Source organism: Bubalus bubalis, chromosome 2 (genome assembly GCF_019923935.1).
Source record: "Bubalus bubalis isolate 160015118507 breed Murrah chromosome 2, NDDB_SH_1, whole genome shotgun sequence".
Lineage (NCBI taxonomy): Eukaryota > Metazoa > Chordata > Mammalia > Artiodactyla > Bovidae > Bubalus > Bubalus bubalis.
Genome location: NC_059158.1, coordinates 176,362,607 through 176,382,429, shown reverse-complemented (window position 1 = coordinate 176,382,429; position 19,823 = coordinate 176,362,607). Strand labels below are relative to the sequence as shown.

At 44.2% G+C, this 19,823-nt stretch overlaps 1 protein-coding gene across 6 annotated transcripts in view; it reads left to right on the top strand.

Moving 5' to 3' along the window:
* The window catches only part of PTPRU (protein tyrosine phosphatase receptor type U), an 89,053-nt gene that overhangs the window by 21,396 nt on the left and 47,834 nt on the right, over positions 1 to 19,823 (top strand). For 5 of the 6 annotated variants that reach the window (XM_025278568.3, XM_025278566.3, XM_044938032.2 and 2 more), the window contains exons 4-8: positions 117 to 198; positions 296 to 411; positions 865 to 1,039; positions 1,648 to 1,941; positions 16,819 to 17,127. In XM_025278568.3, coding sequence (XP_025134353.2) covers positions 117 to 198; positions 296 to 411; positions 865 to 1,039; positions 1,648 to 1,941; positions 16,819 to 17,127 — 976 coding nt within the window. The remainder of the gene's footprint in view (positions 1 to 116; positions 199 to 295; positions 412 to 864; positions 1,040 to 1,647; positions 1,942 to 16,818; positions 17,128 to 19,823) is intronic. The other variant, XM_044938033.2, reaches the window with a different exon arrangement.

Here is a 19,823-nt window from a genome sequence, read left to right as displayed (position 1 = left end):
CTGGGGCTGACCTCTGCTTGTTGGGGAGGATGGGGCTGGAGCAGAGCTTGAAAGGGGGCTCTTGTGGGCAGGGCTGGAGAAATGTCAGATGACAGGAACCCTCCTGCCTCCCCCAGGTGCTGTTTGAGGCCCTTGTCTCCCCAGAGCGCAGGGGCTACATGGGCCTAGATGACATCCTGCTTCTCAGCTACCCCTGCGGTGAGTCCTGGCCCCGTGGGGCGCAAGGTGAGGGGGCGCGGGCGGCCGAGGCTCCTGGGGCGCTGGCCCAGCTCACCCCAGGGCTCTATTCCGGCAGCAAAGGCCCCGCATTTCTCCCGCCTGGGCGACGTGGAGGTCAACGCGGGCCAGAACGCCACGTTCCAGTGCATGGCGGCAGGCCGAGCAGCGGAGGCCGAGCGTTTCCTTCTGCAGGTGAGCGGGGGTTGGGGATGCCCGGGGTGTGTGTGTGTGTGTGTGGGGACCTTGGCCAGCTTCTTACGAAAAGTTCAAGCTCCCTTGCGGAGGGCTGAGGCCTTCTGTCCTTCTCCAGCACCCAAACACACGCGTCCTGGTTCATTCTAGGCTCTCTGCCCTCTTGAGTGCCCCGTTCTTCCGACATCAGAGCGCGGCTCCAGGTTCCCCCCTCCCCGCCATCCCCCATCCCCAACCACACCCCGCCACCAAGGCAGAGCGGCCACATTCCCGTAATCGGCCCCACACCTTCTTGGGGCAGGGCTGGTTCCAGGAATCCCACACGTCCCTGGGTAGTTTCGGGATGGCGAAATGGGGCCGGGACAGTTTACCACTCCGCTTGCCCGGGTCAGACTGAGATCTGGGCCTTTCTTCCCCGGCTCCCCTGACCCACTGGTCCCTCTCCCGGCTCAGCGACAGAGCGGGGCCCTAGTGCCCGCGGCCGGCGTGCGGCACATCAGTCACCGGCGCTTCCTGGCCACCTTCCCGCTGGTCGCCGTGAGCCGCGAGGATCAGGACCTGTACCGCTGCGTGTCCCAGGCCCCGCGTGGAGCGGGAGTCTCCAACTTCGCTGAGCTGATCGTAAAGGGTGAGCGAGCAGTCGGCCTCCGAGGGGCGGGGCGGGCGAAGGTGGGTGGGCGTGGCTTCTACTGGGGGGCGGAGTCTCGTCGATGGGGCGTGGCCCGCGGACGGGCAGGGAAGGCCGCGTCCGACTCCTGGTGTGCTCTGACCTCCCGGGCGGGGCTCGCGGAGCGGGCGTCATTTCCTGGGAGATCCAGTCCTAATTGAAGGTCAGGGTGGGGAGGAGGTCCCTCTGAGAGGTGGGCCCGCGTGCGGACTGGGTCAAGGTGTGACCCGGGCGAGGCGGGATCGGGCTGTGGGCCTCCCAGTGTTGACCCTAACTGACAAGCGGTCAGCCCTTAGAGGCGAGGACTTCGGGATCTGGAAGGGAGTGAGGGAGAAGGTGTGAGGTGAGGGGCAAGGTCGGCTTTTGGAGTTCGGTGTCTCTTAGGGCCTGGGCATTTAGTGAGGGGAAGCAGTCTAGTCGAGGACTTGGAGGGCTGCATGAGGAGCCTGGGGTAGGGGTGAGGGACCAGGAGGGCTCTAGGGGTTTTGGGTGTTGCAGGATGAGGAACTGGGAGCCAAGGATTCATAGCGGCATCCGTCTGGCTCCGTCTTTCCCCCATCTCCTTGCAGAGCCCCCTACCCCCATTGCACCCCCGCAGCTGCTGCGCGCCGGTCCCACCTACCTCATCATTCAGCTCAACACCAACTCCATCATTGGCGACGGGCCGATCGTGCGAAAGGAGATTGAGTACCGCATGGCGCGCGGCCCGTGGGCCGAGGTGCACGCCGTCAGCCTGCAGACCTACAAGCTGTGGCACCTCGACCCCGACACGGAGTACGAGATCAGCGTGCTGCTCACGCGCCCTGGTGACGGTGGCACCGGCCGTCCGGGGCCACCCCTCGTCAGCCGCACCAAGTGCGCAGGTGGGTGCTTCCTGGCTTCATTACCTCCTCCGGATACCCAAGTATGGACTCAGGGCAACCGAGGGGTGAAGGGCACATTCTGAGCGGTAGTAAGGCCTCCCTCTGTGCTTCTCAAACTTTCTGAACCATTGTGATTTTCGCTCCATCCCAGTTATGGTAAAGAAAAGGATGATAGCTAACACTTTACTCTGTGAAGGACACATGTGTGTGTGTCATACTTAAAACTCAGAACAACCCCATGATCTAGGTACTCTTGTCAGTACCCATTTTACAGATGAGGTGTAAAATCTGTAACTTCTGTACAGATTATCATGAATAGAGATGTTAAGTGACTGGCTCAAAGTCACACAGCTAGTAAGTAGCAGAACAGTAAGGGATTAGAACTCTTGACTGGCTGGCTTCAGAATCTGTGTTCTTAATTCTACACTGTATCATCTAGATAAAATAAACAACTAAATAGCATAAAATAAAAGCATGTTATTAAATTCTAGCTGGATTCTCTCATCTGGGCATTTAAGTCTGAGGTCTGCTTTTTCTTGTTTAAAAGGGTAAAGCATCTGTTATGAGCGATGGCACACCTGCACCAGAGGAGACTTTTTTGTTTAATCAGAAGAGAGACTGAGAACAGAATGATTTTCTTACTCTGTGATTTCAGCATTTTTGTGGTTGTTGAATTTTTATTGCCATATAAAAGATTCATATGTGGTTATAAGGAAAAATACAAGAGATTTTCCTTTTCACTTTACCCTGTTTCCTGCAATGGTAACATTTTGCAAAACTGTAGTGTAATATTACTCTCAAGATACTGACATTGACAAAATCCACAGATCTTATTCAGACTTACCCAGTTTCATTTGTCCTCATTTGTGTGTATGTGTGTATGTTTAGTTCCATACAGTTTATTTTAGTGTTGGTTTGTGTATCTACCACCACAGTCAAAAGATACTGAACAATTCAATCAGCTTAAGGATCCTTTGATTTGCCCTTTTGTATCATTGCTGTTCCTCCACCCCAACCCCGTGGGAACTACTAATCTGTTCTTCATTTCTGAAACATGTTATATAGATGATAAAATCATACATTATATATATACAGTATATAACCTTTTAGGTTTTTCTTCGGTTCGGTTCAGTTCAGTCGCTCGGTCGTGTCTGACTCTTTGCGACCCCATGAATCACAGCACGCCAGGCCTCCCTGTCCATCACCAACTCCTGGAGTTCACTCAGACTCATGTCCATCCCGTTGATGATGCCATCCAGCCATCTCATTCTCTGTCATTCCCTTCTTCTCCTGCCCCCAGTCCCTCCCAGCATCAGGTTCTTTTCCAATGAGTCAACTCTTCTCATGATATTTATTCACTTTATTTACATGTATTTATTTACTTTATTTACATGTATTTATTTCTTTTTGGCTGCACTGGGTCTTCATTGTTGCCCACGGTCTTTCTCTAATTGCTGCAAGCAGGGGATAATCTCTATTTGCTGTGCAAGGGTTTCTCATGGTGGTGGTGTCTCTTGTGGCACACAGACTCTAGAGCACAGGCTCAGCAGTTGTGGCAAATGGGCTTAGTTGCCCAGCAGAATGTGGATCTTCCCAGACAAGGGATCAAACCTATGTCTCCTGCATTGGAAGTCGGATTCTTAATCACCAGACCTGCGGAGATGTCCCAGTATATAATCTTTTGAATTGCCTTTTTAATTTGGTAATAGCTTTATTGAGATATAATCACATCTCACGCAGTTTGCTCATTAGAGTGTATAATTCAGTGGTTTTTAGTATATTCACAGAGTTGTGCAACCATCACCACAATAAATTTTAGAACATTTTCCCCTCCCTCAAAGGAAGGCTTGTATCCTTTAGCAGTCCACCCTCCCCTCATGTCCTGTTAATACTTCCAGCCCTAGACAGCCACTAATTTATTTTTTGTCTCTATAGATTTGCCTCTCTGGACATTTTGTATATAATGGAATCATATAATATGTAGTCTTTTGTGACTGGCTTCTTTCTCGTAGCATACTTTTTCAAGGTTTGTCCATGTTGCGGCATGCTTTAGTACTTTTTATTGTTGAATAATATTCTATTGTATAGACATACCATAATTTACTTATACATTTATCAGTTGGAAGGCATCTGCATTGTTTATACTTTTTGGTTATTATGAATGGTATTGCTATGGGTATTAATGTAGAGATTTTTGTATGGACATATGTTTTAATTTCTCCTGAGGGTATAGCATATACACATCATATGGTAATTATGTTTAACCATTTAGGAAACTGCTGGATTGCTTTCCAAAGCAGCCATTCCACTTTACATTCTCATCAGCTGTGTATGGGGTTCCAGTATCTCTACATATTCACTAACACTCGTTATTATCTGTCTTCTGTTTATAACCCTCCTGGTGGATATGAAGTGGTGTTTCATTGTGGTTTTGCATGTCTTTGATGGTTAATGGTATCCGGTCCCATCACTTCATGGGAAATAGATGGGGAAACAGTGGAAACAGCGTCAGACTTTATTTTTTGGGGCTCCAAAATCACTGCAGATGGTGACTGCAGCCATGAAATTAAAAGACGCTTACTCCTTGGAAGGAAAGTTATGACCAACCTAGATAGCATATTCAAAAGCAGAGACATTACTTTGCCAACAAAGGTCCATCTAGTCAAAGCTATGCTTTTTCCTGTGGTCATGTATGGATGTGAGAGTTGGACTGTGAAGAAGGCTGAGCGCCGAAGAATTGATGCTTTTGAACTGTGGTGTTGGAGAAGACTCTTGAGAGTCCCTTGGACTGCAAGGAGATCCAACCAGTCCATTCTGAAGGAGATCAGAAGGAGATCTGAAGGAATGATGCTAAAGCTGAAACTCCAGTACTTTGGCCACCTCATGCGAAGAGTTGACTCATTGGAAAAGACTCTGATGCTGGGAGGGATTGGGGGCAGGAGGAGAAGGGGACGACAGAGGATGAGATGGCTTGATGGCATCACTGACTCGATGGACGTGAGTCTGGGTGAACTCTGGGAGTTGGTGATGGACAGTGAGGCCTGGCGTGCTGCGATTCATGGGGTCGCAAAGAGTCGGACACGACTGAGCGACTGAACTGAACTGAACTGATGGTTAATAATATCAAACAAGTTTCATGTTCTTATGTATGCCTTCTCTGTATAAATGTCTATTCAGATCCTTTACTCATTTTTAAATTGGGTTTTTATCTTTTAATTATTGAGTTGTAAAAGTTCTTTATATATTCCAGATACTTGACCCTTATCAGATATATTTGCAAATATTTTCTTCCATTCTGTGAATTATCTTTTAATTTTCTTGATGGTGTCCTTTGAAGCACAAAGGTTTTTAATTTTAATGAGGCTCAATTTATCTACTTTTTCTTTTGTTATTTGGACTTTTGATGTCACATCTAGAAAACTTTTGCCTAATCCAAAGTAAGGAAGATTTACTTTTATTTTTTTCTAAGAGTTTTATAGTTTTAGCTCTTACATTTAGGTCCTTGACACACTTTGAGTTAATTTTCGGATTTGGTGTGAGGTAGGAGTCCAGTCTCATTATTTTGCTTGTGGGTATCCAGTTGTCCCAGCACCATTTATGAAAAAGACTATTCTTTTCTCATTGAATTGTCTCAGCAGTGAGATTGACTCTTTTGGTCAGTGTAGTTCCCTGGGGATTCATCCAAGTTGTATAAATCAATAGTTCATTCCTTTTTAATGCTGAGTAATATCCCATGGTGTGGCTATACCAGAGTTTGTTTAACCATTCATCTGTTGAATGACACCTGAACCGGTCCCAGTTTTTGGCTGTTACAAGTAAAGCTGCCATGAGTTTTTGCATGAACATAATTTTTCATTTTTTTCTGGGCTAAATGCCTAAGGATACAAATGATGGATCATATGGTAATTGCATATTTATTGCAGTTTTATTGAAAACTGCCAGAGTTGGTTGTATTGTTTTACATTCTCATCAGCAATATATGAGTGATCCAGTTTTCCACATCCTTGCCAGCATTTGGTGTTGTCATTATTATTATTATTTTTAAAAATTTTAGCCATTTGGAGATGTGTGTAGTAATATCCCATCCTGGTCTTAATTTGCCTTTCTTTAATGCCTAGTGACATTAATGGGCTTCCCTGTGGCTCACCTGGTAAAGAATCTGTCTGCAATGTGGGAGACCTGGGTTCGATCCCTGGGTTGGGAGGATCTCTCTGGAGAAGGGAAAGGCTACCCACTCCAGTATTCTGGCCTAGAGAATTCCATGGACTATATAGTCCATGGGGTTGCAGAGAGTCGGACACGATTGAGCAACTTTCACTTTCCATGCCTATTGATGTTGAACATCTTTTCATGTGCTGTTTGCCATCTGTATATCCTCTTCATGAATTATTCATGTCTTTGCCCATTTTCTAATTGGATTATTCATTTTTTATTGTTGAGCTTTGAGAATTCTTTACACATTCTAGATACTAGTCCTTTTTTGGGTATATAGTTTGTAAATATTTCCCCCTGGCTTTTAGCTTGTCTTTTCCCTCCTCTTCACCTGGGCTTTCATGGAATAATCATTTTAAATTTTTATGAGGGCCAGTTTATCAAAACTTCCTTTTATGAACTATGCTTTTAGTGTCAAATTTAAGAACTCGTTGCATTACCCTAGATTCTGAAGATTTTTTTCTATTCTTTTTTTTTAAATAAATGTGTTATAGTTTTACAAATAAGTCCATGATCCATTTTGAGTTAACTTTTAGATAAGCTACAGAATTTGGTTGAGGTTTATTTTTTTGCCAGTGAATATTCATGTGTTTTTAAGAGCTGATCTGAGAACCATCTAAAACACAGTTTAATGCCACACTTGGAGAGACCCTTGGGTGGTGGGTAAGAGTATTCTAGGGGAGATTACCTTCTAGCTGAAGGACCTGTGTCAGATTAACCTCTCCAAGCTTTAGTCCCGTTGTTTTATAAAAGGGGATAATAATAATAATGTTTACAGGGTAAATGTGAAGATTCATTCAACACATGTTTATTGAGTGCCTATTATTTGTCAGATACTGTTTAGTTGCTAGGGATATAAGACTGTGACCAAGACAGACAAAGGCCGCTAGTGTATGAGTTCCTTATGCCCGAACTGCATGGAACTCACATTCTGGCGGGTAGTTGTTGTTCAGTCACTAAGTCGTGTCTTTGCGACCTCATGGGCTGCGGCACACCAGGCTTCCCTGTCTTTCACTGTCTCCCAAAGTTTGCTCAAACTCATGTCCATTGAGTCGATGATGCCATCCAACCAGCTCATTCTCTGTTGCCCGCTTCTCCTCCTGCCTTCAGTCTTTCCCAGCATCAGGGTCTTTTTCAGTAAATAGACTCTTTGCATCAGGTGGCCAAAGTATTGGAGCTTCAGCTTCAGCATCAGTCCTTCAAATGAATATTCAGGGTTGATTTCCTTTAGGATGGACTGGTTGGATCTCCTTGCAGTCCAAGGGACCCTCAAGAGTCTTCTCCAACACCACAGTTGGAAGGCATCAATTCTTTGGTGCTCAGCTTTCTTTATGGTCCAATTCTCACATACATGACTACTAGAAAAACCATAGCTTTGACTATATGGACCTTTGTCGGCAAAATGATGTCTCTTCTTTTTAATATGCTGTCTAGGTTTGTCATAACTTTTCTTCCAAGGAGCAAGCATCTTTGAATTTCATGGCTGCAGTCACCATCCTCATTGATTTTGGAGCCCAGGAAAATAAAGTGTCACTGTTTCCGTTTTTTCCTCATCTATTTGCCATGAAGTGATGGGACCGGATGCCATGATCTTAGGTTTTTGAATGCTGAGTTTTAAGCCAGCTTTTTCATTCTCCTCTTTCACCTTCATCAAGAGGCTCTTTAGTTCCTCTTCACTTTCTGAAATTAGGTTGAAGTCATCTGCATATCTGAGGTTGTTGATATTTCTCCCAGCAATCTCGATTCCAGCTTGTGATTCATTCAGCCTGACATTTTGCATGATGTACTCTGCGTATAAGTTAAATAAGCAGGGTGACAATAGATAGCCTTGATGTACTCCTTTCTCAATTTGGAACCAGCCTGTTGTTCCATGTCCAGTTCTAACTGTTGCTTCTTGACCTGCATACAGGTTTCTCAAGAGGCAGGTAAGGTGGTCTGGTATTCCCATCTTTATAAGAATTTTCCACAGTTTGTTATGATTTACACAGTCAAAGACTTTGGCATAGTTAATGAAGCAGAGGTTTTTCTGGAATTCTCTTGCTTTTTCTATGATCCATTGGAAGTTGGCAGTTTGATCTCTGGTTCCTCTGCCTTTTATAAATCCAACTTGTACATCTGGAAATTCCCAGTTTCGTACTGAGAGCTAGCGTGGATGATTTTGAGCATTACCTTGCTAACATGTGCAATGAGTGCAATTGTGAGGTACTTTAAACATGCTTTGGCATTGCCTTTCTTTGGGATTGGAATGAAAACTGACCTTTTCCAGTCCTGTGGCCACTGCTGAGTTTTCCACATTTGCTGGCATATTGAGTACAGCACTTGAACAGTATCATCTTTTCAGATTTTCAGTAGCTCTACTGGTATTCTGTCATTTCCACTAACTTTGCTTGTAGTAATGCTTCCTAAGACCCACTTGACTTCATGCTCCAGGATGTCTGGGTTTAGATGCATGACCCCACCTTTGTGGTTATCCACGTCAAGACCTTTATTGTACAGTTCTTCTTGTATTCTTGCCTCCTCTTAATCTCTTCTGCTTCTGTTAGGTCTTTACCGTTTCTCTCCTTTATTGTGCCCATCTTTGCATGAAATGTTCCCTTGGTATCTCTTAATTTTCTTAAAGATATCTCTAGTCTTTCCCATTCCATTGTTTTCCTCTATTTCCTTGCAAGGATCACTGATCTTATCTCTCCTTGCTATTCTTTGGAACTCTGCATTCAGTTGGGTATACATCTTTTCCTTTCTCCTTTGCCTTTCACTTCCCTTCTTTTGGCAGCTATTTGTTAAGTCCTCCTCAGACAGCCATTTTGTCTTCTTGCATTTCTTTGTCTTTCTGGCGGGAGGAAGTAGTAAACAAGTGGAATATATAGATTGTCAGTTGATGATCAGGGTTGTGAAGAACAAGCAGGAAGGGGGGTGGGTGTGAGGTTTGGAGAACTGTTATTTCAAAAAGGCTCAGGGACTGTTTTACCCGAGAAGGTGACATTTGAGCAGAGACCTGAAGGAGGTAAGGGACAGAGCCACACACAGGAAGCTAGAGGAATTGCTGGGGGAAGGGGTGTTCTAGGCAGACCTAATAGCAGGGAGTTCTGTAGTATGCTTGGCATATGTGAGGAGCAGCAAGGAGACCAGTATAACTGTGGTCTAGTGACTGAGGGGAGCTGGCAGGAGAGGAGGTCAAAGTCATACTGGGGATATGGACCCAGAGCCATTGTACTCTGGGTGGGCTGGGGGACCATTGCAGGTTTGGAGAGCAGGAGTGACATCACCTCCTACGTTTACAAGGATCACTTTTGTCCTTTTGTGGAGAACAGATTCTAGGAGGGCGAAGGGATCAGAGGAGAGACCAGTGAGGAAGCTACTGCAACAAGTCAGCTGGGAGATGGTGGAGGCTGAGAGCTGGGAGGAAGTGGTGGCGGTGGTGAAAGTGGTTAGATTCTGGGTTTGTTTTGAAGGCGGAGCTAACTGCATTTGTTGATGAATTGGATATGCAGTGAGACAGCGAAATAGAAGTCAAGGATGGCTCCAAGGCGTTTTGCTTGAGCAGCCGAAAGAATGGAGTTATCATTTACTGCAAGGGAGCAGACTGTGGAAGGAGCAGGTGTGACGGGGTGCCATAGATCAGGAGTTCTGTGTTGGAAATGTTGACTTTGAGATGCCTATTAGACGTTCAAGTGGAGATATCCATCAGGCGGATGGATTTACGAGTGTGGGGTTTAGGGAAGAGGTTTGGGCTGCAGATATAAATTTGAAAGTCGTCAGTATAGACATGGTGTAGATGATATTTAAAGCCATGAGACTGGATGAGATCTTTTATGCTGGTGGTTCTTAGTGGGGGTGATTTTGTCTCCCAGGAGTCATCTGCAGTGTCTGGTTCTCACAACTGGGGGTGGGGTGCTAATGGCATCTTAGGGACAGAGGAAGCCAGAGAAGGTGATAAATATCCTACGGTGTACAAGCAGCCTCTTCAACAAAAAATTATCTAGTCTGAGATGTCAGTAATGCCAAAGTTGAGAACCCCTGATTTAGTCCTTAGATTTTAGGGAATAAGTGTAGATGGAAAAGAGAGGAGCGGTGAAGCCTGAATTGTGCAACCCTCTAGTTTTGGATTAACTAGAGGTGATTGCATGTAAATGTATTAAATGCCTGTGAAGCTGGGTGCCTAACACACAGTGAACACTCAGTGAATGACAACTATTATTGTCATGGTGTTTTTAACTCTTCAAGGCCAGTTCTGGTTAGGTACTTGGTATGAAAGAAATCAGAGCCTGGGGTGCACAGAGAGTCTCTCTTTGACTCCTGTTAGTGTGCACATGAGGGGATGGAAGCCCAGAGATGGGAAGGCGCTTGCCTGTGACCATACGGTAGGTTAAGAACCCAAGTTTCATGGTGACAGCTGTTGATCATTCCCGTTTTACAGATGAGAAAATTGAAATTTCGAGTTAGTCACTGGCCCAAATCGACACAGTGAGTCCATAGCAGAGTCAGAACCAAGGTTTGAATGTCCTAACTTCCAGTCTCATGTTGGAAACCACCACCACCGCCTTACTACCAGTAAGAGTTGCATAGCTGCCATCGTGGGCTGAGTGCCCGCTCTGTGCCAGGCACTGCTAAACACTTTACATGGCCTGGCTGGGACGGAAGCTGTTTAATTACCAGGAACCAGGCAGACAGGATCCAAACAACTCAGCCTGCTCCTCTTAATCACATGTTTCTCTTCGTTTGCATCACCACCTCCTCTTTGCTTAGGCGCCTTGACCCATAGTTTTGCTGTTGGCCAGCTGTGTTGTCATCTCTTTGGGCTCCATGAAACTCCCCTCCCACAGTATTATTTACTGTAAAAACAATAATATAACACCAGTAGAGGCATTTAAAAGAAATCACTCTAAATCTCACCATCCTAGCCCAACAGCTGTTTTAGTTTTCCTGCCTCCTGCAAATCTCTGCCCATATGCCTACAGTACACATTTCACACCCTTGTCATTGGGATGTGGAAAGCGTTCTGCACTCTACTTCCTTTTCTTGGTGTTGTTACTTGTGTTATGTTGTTTATAATTGTGTTTATTTGCTGTAGGAGTCCACTGAATGTCTCCATATGGCTGGGCTATTTGCCTGTAGATTTTTATTATTGTGAATAATACTGTATCGAAAAACTTAGTGCTGATCATGCTATATTCCCCCCTTGAATTATTTCTTTCATGTAAGTAGTCAGAGGTGAATTAAGGAAGGGCTTTGACGTATATTGCTTTAAAAAGTGGTTGTACTAATTTATACTGCTGCTATTCGGGCTTCCCTGGTGGCTCAGACGGTAACGTGTCTGCCTACAATGTGGGAGACCTGGGTTCGATTCCTGGGTTGGGACTTTCCCCTGGAGAAGGAAATGGCAACCCACTCCAGTACTCTTACCTGGAAAATCCCATGGACGGAGGAGCCTGGTAGGCTGCAGTCCATGGGGTTGCAAAGAGTCGGACACGACTGAGCGACTTCACTTCACTTCATAAAGGGTGCTGCTGTATATAAGGGTATATCTTATCCTTGTTGTTGTTCAGTCGCTAAATCACGTGTGACTCTGCGACCCCATGGACTGAAGCATTCCAAGCTTCTCTGTCCTCCACAATCTCTCAGAGTTTGTTCAACTGAGTTGATGATGCCCATCCGACCATCTCATCCTCTGTTGTCCCCTTCTCCTCTTGCCCTCAATCTTTCCCAGCATCAGGGTCTTTTCCAATGACCTGGCTGTTTGCATCAGGTTGGCCCAAGTATTGGAGCTTCAGCTTCAGCATCAGTCCTTCCAATGAATATTCAGAGTTGATTTCCTTTAGGATTGACTGGCTTGATCTCCTTGCTGTCCAAGGGACCTCAGGAGTCTTCTCTAGCACCACAGTTCGAAAGCATCAGTTCTTTAGCACTCAGCCTTCTTTATGGTCCAACTCTCACATCCGTACATGACTACTGGGAAAACCATAGCTTTGACTATATGGACTTTTGTCAGCAAAGTGATGTCTGTGCTTTTTAATACACTGTCTAGGTTTGTCATAGTTTTTCTTCCAAGGAGCAAGCATCTTTTATTTTCGTGGCTACAGACACCATATCTCACCATTAGAGTGCACATATTAATTAACTCCTATGAGTTAGACTCACACCATCTCATGTAACTCTCACACTGCTCTTCAAAGTAGGTGTTATTATATCTCCATTTTTTAGTCAAAGAACTTGATGTTCAAAGGGAGTTAAATCACTTGCCTGAAGTCACAGAACTAATGAAATGTGGGGATAGGATTTGAACTCTGCTGTACCCAATCCCACTCCAAAGCCCCTTCCTCAAGCAACAGTTAATGTTTTGGGGTTATTGAGTGCTCCTTAGCATCATTAAAATCAATGCATTGGGGGCTAATTTAACAGATGTTAACTGTTAGCCTTCTTGTTTAAAAAAAAAATGTGCATTTAGACCTTTGACCTCTGAGTGGCCTACAGCCCTGTGGAATTTAGAGGGTTGGGGCTTTGAGGCCTCCAGGTTCTGTTTTGCCAGTGTATGCTGGCAGCCGAAGAGCGTGTGTCTGGGTGCCAGATGGTTTTTGGAAACACAGAGAGACTCATGAATTCACACCCCTCAATCAACATATCAGCCTGTAGTCAACAAACTATTTGAGCCTCTGGATCTGCCCAAATTTGTTCAGGGTGGGGAGAGAAAGAAAAGTGCGCTTTCTTCTCAGAGACCCCTCTGTCTAGCCAGCAGGGAGGGGGCTAGCATAGCTGTTGGAGAATGAAATACTTAAGCATGAGGGTGAAAGTTTCAATCTTCAAGTTAGAGGTTACCATTTTGTGCCCTGAAAACTGTTGTTTTTTTTTTTCTTTTTTCTTTTGGCTGTGAGGAATCTTAGTTCCCTGACCAAGGATCAAACCTGCATCCCCTGCATTGGAAGCGTGGAGTCGTAACCATTGGAATGCCAGGGAGGTCCCCTGGCAAAATGGTTTGAAAAAAAACCCGAGTAGGTTGCCAGTATTTAAAAATCTGGAGATTTCACACAAAAAATTGGAATTTCTGGCTTCATAAATGGGAAGATCTGGCAACCTGGCCTGGAACTGAGCGGCAGCTGCTCCTTTTGGATGAGACGCTTACCGTCTCGTTGGTCATGGTCCCAGCCCAGCCTGTGTCACAGGTTTGCAGTTGATGTTTCGTGTCCTTGTCTGAACGCTGCAGGAAGGTGAAGGAAGCAGTGTGCTTCCACCAAACCTGGAAGGATGGTAAAGGCTGTGGAGCAGGTATTCCCGGGGGTGGGGATGATGTGAGCAGAGCTTCAGGGAACCGAGATCCACTCTCAATAGTGCAAGTAAATCCATGGTACTTGGCTTTAGTAGACATAGACACAGACAGAGACACAGACACAGACATAGACACCTTAGGACAGGACACGTCAGGCAGCCAGGACCAGAGCCAGAAAGTCTCAGGAAATAAAGCAAAGACCTCTGAACAAGATGGCAGAGTGACTGCAGAGTGAACACACACAAAACTCACCCATTCCTTTCTAAACAGATAAGAACAATCAGTTAAAACAAAACTATATAGAAAAGCATTAGGAGAATTTCCATGGCCCAGGAACAGCAGAGAAAAGACAAGTGTGGTAAGTGGGCTTGCAGTTAGCAGCCCTCAAGATGCAGTGAGCAGGGAACCAGCCTATTAACGTTTTTGTCGGGTGAGGATCGGGTCTGCCTTGTTGTGGGGATAAGAGAGCCAGGCTCTCTGTAAGAAGTCAAGAGGTAAGCCTTACTCTCAGGTGCTGAAATCTCTCGGTGGCATTCTGATGTATGACTGGAGATGGCCACTTGCCTCTGGTCCAGGGAAGGAAGGAAAGTTGCACTGTGCTGTCCAGCATCTAAAGCTGTGCACCTACCCATCCACTCGAAAGTGAGGAGCAGCCTGATGTTTCTCTTTGCATTGTCTTTGTAAAGAGCATCCTGAGCAAATTAATCATATGAAAACGATAATAGGGTCATACTTAATCATCTTAAGAGGCCAAGCAGTAGGACTTTCTTTCCTGTTCATTAAGGTGTGTCCTGATATCCTCTAACTGGGGACACTTGGCAGGTGTCACAGAACCTGCACAGTCAGAGGGCAAGAGAGAAGAGGAGCATTAGTAATCGTGGCTTCGTCCATCATGTTATAGACGAGGAAATTGACACCCAGAGATTTACTTAGGATTGCACAGCTGCTCAGTGCAGATGCAGGACTGGGGCCTGAGCCCCCGAGTAAAGAAGCCTTGATTTCTTTACTTATAAAATGTGGATAACATTCTGGTCCTATAGAATCCTCAAGAGGCTATGAAGCACAGTAATATGCACTTGCCGTATGTTGGGTAGCTGCCTCTCCAGAGGCATTGGTGTGGTTAATTAATTAATTTTTAAAAAGGTATCCTTTTTATTCATTCGGAGAAGGCTCTTGAGAGTCCCTTGGACTTCAAGGAGATCCAACAAGTCCATCCTAAAGGAAATCAGTCCTGAATATTCACTGGAGGACTGATGTTGAAGCTGAAACTCCAATACCCTGGCCACCTGATGCGAAGACCTAACTCATTTGAAAAGACCCTGATGCTGGGAAAGATTGAAGGTGGGAAGAGAAGGGGACAACAGAGGATGAGATGGTTGGATGGCATCAACGACTCAATGTGCATGAGTTTGAGTAAACTCTGGGAGTTGGTGATGGACAGGGAGGCCTGGCATGCTGCAGTCCATGGGGTCGCAAAGAGTTGGACACTACTGAGCAACTGAACTGAACTATTATTCATTTATTATTTATTTATTTGGTTTAATTTAAATTTATTTATTTTAATTGGAGGCTAATTACAATATTGTATTGGTTTTGCCATACATCAACATGAATCTGCCATGGGTGTACACGTGCTCCCCATCCTGAACCCCCCTCCCACCTCCCTCTCCGTACCATCCCTCTGGGTCATCCCAGTGCACCAGCCCCAAGCATCCTGTATCCTGCATCGAACCTGGACTGGCGATTCGTTTCTTATATTATACATGTTTCAATGCCATTCTCCCAAATCATCCCACCCTCGCCCTCTCCCACAGAGTCCAAAAGACTGTTCTATATATCTGTGTCTCTTTTGCTGTCTCGCATACAGGGTTGTCGTTACCATCTTTCTAAATTCCATATATATGCATTAGTATACTGTATTGGTGTTTTTCTTTCTGGCTTACTTTACTTTGTATAATAGGCTCCAGTTTTATCCACCTCATTAGAACTGATTCTGTTATTTATTTTTTAAATATTTTACTTATTTGGCTGTGCTAGATCTTAGTTGGACGTGGGATCTTTGATCTTTGTAACAGCATGCGAGGGTCTAGTTCCCTGACCAGGGATCGAACCTGGTTACCTGCATTAGGAAGTGGAGTCTTAGCCACTGGATCATCAAGGAAGTTTCCTGGTTTATTTTTATGTATTTTTAGTTTTTGGACAGTGAATTCCTCATGGGGAGGCAGAGTAGTGGTGGTTGAGAGTGTGGGTTCTGAAGCCGGTCTGTCAGGTTTGGATTCCAGCTTCGCTACTTACTGTCTGTGTGGCAGTCAGCAAGGTTACTTAATCTCTCCTGTGTGCCTCTATTTCTACATCTGCATAACAAGGCTAATAATGGCAGCTTTCTATTAGATTACAGAGAGGGTTAAATGAGATAAAACATTTTAAAGCCTCTAGAGCAATGCTTGGCACAGACAAAGCCCCCAATAAATGTTTACAGCCATCATCATCATCATCATCTTTATAGAACAGATTGTATTTCCCTTTTTACTTTTGCAGCCAGGGAACTCATCACCTAATTTGAGCCTGATATTTATAGCTCCATGTGAGACCTAATGGCATGCATTTCTATTTTCCTAACATTCTCTGGCATTATTTAGCTATTTGGTTCTCATTTCCCCTATTTTGCTGATTTCTCTGTATTATTATATTGTACATCTTACTGTAAACTGTTTTAGAACAAGTTTGGAATTAACAGAGAATGAAGAAAAATACAAGTTGGTTGATTCAGACTGTCTTGACTTCCTTCAGGAGGAATTTGGAATAGGAAGTAAACTGTATTATTAAAAAAATTATAGCCAATATTTTTGATGGCTTACTGTGTATTGGAGCTTCCCTGATAGCTCAGTTGGTAAAGAATCCGCCTACCATACAGAAGGCCCTGGTTCAATGCCTGGGTCGGGAAGATCCCCTGGAGAAGGGAAAGGCTACCCACTCCAGTATTCTGGCCTGGAGAATCCCATGGACTGTATAGTCTATGGGTCACAAAGAGTCGGATATGACTGAGCCACTTTCACATTGTGTATTAGCCATTGCTTCACATGCTTTGCATGTTTTACCTTAAACCTCACAGCCATCCTATGAGATCGAGCCTATTATCCCATTTTGCAGATGAGGAAACTAAGGCTCAGAGAGATAAAGTGACTTAGCCAGCAGTTGTCAGCTGCAAGCGACAGAGCCAGGATTCAGATGTGGGCCTGCCTGACTCCAAAACATACACTTTATTCCCTTTTTGCTGCACTGAGGGGTCTCTTGGACTCTTGGGGGCAAATGAGGGTTGAAACTAGTCAGCTGCCTGATGTTTTCTCTCTAATCCTACTTCTCCTCCTATTTCTTCTACGCTTTCTGTTACTCGGATTCCCCAGAGCCCATGAGGGCCCCCAAAGGCCTGGCTTTTGCCGAGATCCAGGCCCGCCAGCTGACCCTGCAGTGGGAACCGCTGGGCTACAACGTGACACGTTGCCACACCTACTCGGTGTTCCTGTGCTATCACTACACCCTGGGCAGCAGCCACAACCAGACCGTCCGGGAGTGTGTGAAGATGGAGCGGGGTGTCAGCCGCTACACCATCAAGAACCTACTGCCCTACAGGAATGTCCACGTGCGGCTTGTCCTCACTAACCCCGAGGGGCGCAAAGAGGGCAAGGAAGTCACCTTCCAGACAGACGAGGACGGTAAGAGGCCTCCTGATCCCTGGTGCCCACAGACGCTACACGTCTGAGACTGAAATTGCTGTAGGAGATTTTTTGCTTAGGTTTAAGCCGACTGTATGACAACAGAGTAATGATACTAATATCTATTCCTTGGAAGACTTTGGGTAAAATTGGTATAATTTCTTCCTTAAAATGTTTGGGAACATTTACCAGGAAAGTCATTTTGGCCTGGAGTTTTCATTGTGGCAGGGTTTTTAATAACAATTTTAATTTTCAAAATAGATATTGGAATATTCAGACTTTCTAATCTTTGTATCAGTTTTGGTGTACTGAGTTTTTAAGGGATTTGATCGTTTCACTTATATTGTCAACTATCTTGACATAAAGTTGGCTATAATATTCTCTTGTTATATTTATTGAATGTCTGAAGGATCTATTGTGCTATCCCCTTTTTCATGCCCGATATTGGTAATTTGTGTCTTTTCTTTTTTTCTCATGTTCATTCTTGGTAAGGGTATATAAATTTTATTAATCTTTACAAAGAGCCAAATTTTGGCCTATTTTATTATTTTTTTTATTTTATACTTACGTTCTGTTCTATTTCTTTTTAAAAATGCTTTCTTTGCATTTGATCAGCTGTTCTTTTAGTTTTTTGATATGGAAGCTTGTTAGATCATTGATTTTGAGCCTGTCTTCATTTCTAATATATGCATTTAAAGCTATAAATTTCCCTCAGCCCTGCTTTAGCTTTATCGCACAAGTTTTGCTATATCCTATCTTCAGTATCATTCAGTTTAAAATATTTTCTGATTTCTGTTATGATTCATTCTTTGACCCAAGAGTTATTTAGAATTACGTTGTTTGATTTCTGACTGGGATTTCTCTAATTATCTTTTTGTTATTGATTTCTAGCTTACACTGTAGTCAGAGTACATACTCTTAATTTTGGTCTTTTGAAATTTGATCCATGCTTTATGGCCTGATATATGGTTGTGAGTGAGTGGTTGTGAGTGAGTGAAAGTCTTTCAGTCGGACTTTTTGCGACCCCATGGACTATACAGTCTATGGAATTCTCCAGCCCAGAATAGTGGAGTGGGTAGCCGTTCCCTTCTCCAGGGGATCTTCCCAACCCGGGGATCGAACCCAGGTCTCCTGCATTGCAGGTGGAATCTTTACTAGCTGAGCCACCAGCGATATATGGTTAAATTTTAGTAAATGTTCCATATCTACTTGAAAAAATGTGCATTCTGTCATTGCTGAGTGTACTGTTCCACGTATAGCAAGCTCACATTCATTAATTTCAGAACGCTTTTATATATTAATGCACACGCAGCTCACGACCACCCTGTCTGGCTGTTTCCTGTTACGATTCCCGTTTTGCCGATGAGGTCCCGTTACTAGTAGATGGGTAGCAGAGCCGGGTTTCAAGCCTGGCCATCTGTTTGAGAGCTGTTTTTCTTAACAGCTACATTCTAATCTCAGCACAGGTCCAAAGCCTTCCTCCAGATTGCTGTAAATCCCTAGGTACCCCTAAGCTCCTTGGTTAATAGTTTTTTTGTTTGTTTGTTTCCTCACATGTACAATTTTCTGTCTGCACAGCAGTGGCCCAGATATAAAATTCAAGGCCTTTCTCAATTTCCAGAAAACCCCACTCACCTGAGGAAGTGTGTATGCCCTGTGCCCTGCACTGATGAGGGTTTGCTGGGGGTGGGAGTGAAGTCTGGAGGGGTTTACCCTAAATCATTGTAAATGTAGGGGAGGAGAAACTTAACTTTTTTCTCCTACCTATCTGAGGTTCATTGGCTCGGATCCTGTAAATTGACTGAGCAAAGATAGATTAACAAGATAAAAATATTAAACAAATTTTTGTTATAAATTCTATTTATTTTTTGTTATATATTCTTAAAAATTGAAGTGTGGTTATTTTGCAATATTGTGTTAGTTTTAGGCATAAGCAAAGGGATTCAGTTTATTATATATAATAAAATAAAATTTATTAATCTTTCAAAAGCTTATATAATGTATATATGTGTGAATATATACACACATATATATATTCAGATTATTTTCCATTATAGGAAACAGGAGTTTATGAACACACGCTTTGCATATAATAGGGAGTACTCAGTGATGAGTAACTCAAAGGAGTGGTAAGAACTTGGGTTTATAAAGCATCTTAACCTAAGAACAATGAATTTTTAGAAAAGTGACAAGACAAAAGAAAAGGACTTCAAACTTCTAGGGGCCGCAAATTAGGGGAAATCAAATGTAGGGGGAAACTAATGGTGGTCAGTAAAGTTTGTTAGGTAGATTCCTCTGGGCTAATAAGGGTCCAGAGGTTTCTCCGTGATTAACTTCTGTCCTACCAGGTAGAGAGGGGAGGGGGGCACCTGTGCAAATATATGTCCTACTTTTAGGCAAATAGTGGAAGGGTAGAGAATTTTTTCTTGTGTATGCTCCTATATTGCCTTCTCAGTTCAACTCAAGATAATCCTTAATCCAAGTGACATATTTTGGGGTAGCATGTACTGCTACCCTTCTCGAGTAATCTCATGTTGACTCTCAGACTGCTCCATTCTTAAAATCTGTTGACCTTTCCCCTTTCCTTCTGCAAGGTACATTGTTGAGGCTGCTGCACCCCCGACCCTGGCCAGGCCTCACTTGGCTCCTTGTTTTTCTTTCTTTTTTCTCTGTCCCTCTTCTCCTGCCTCTTTTTA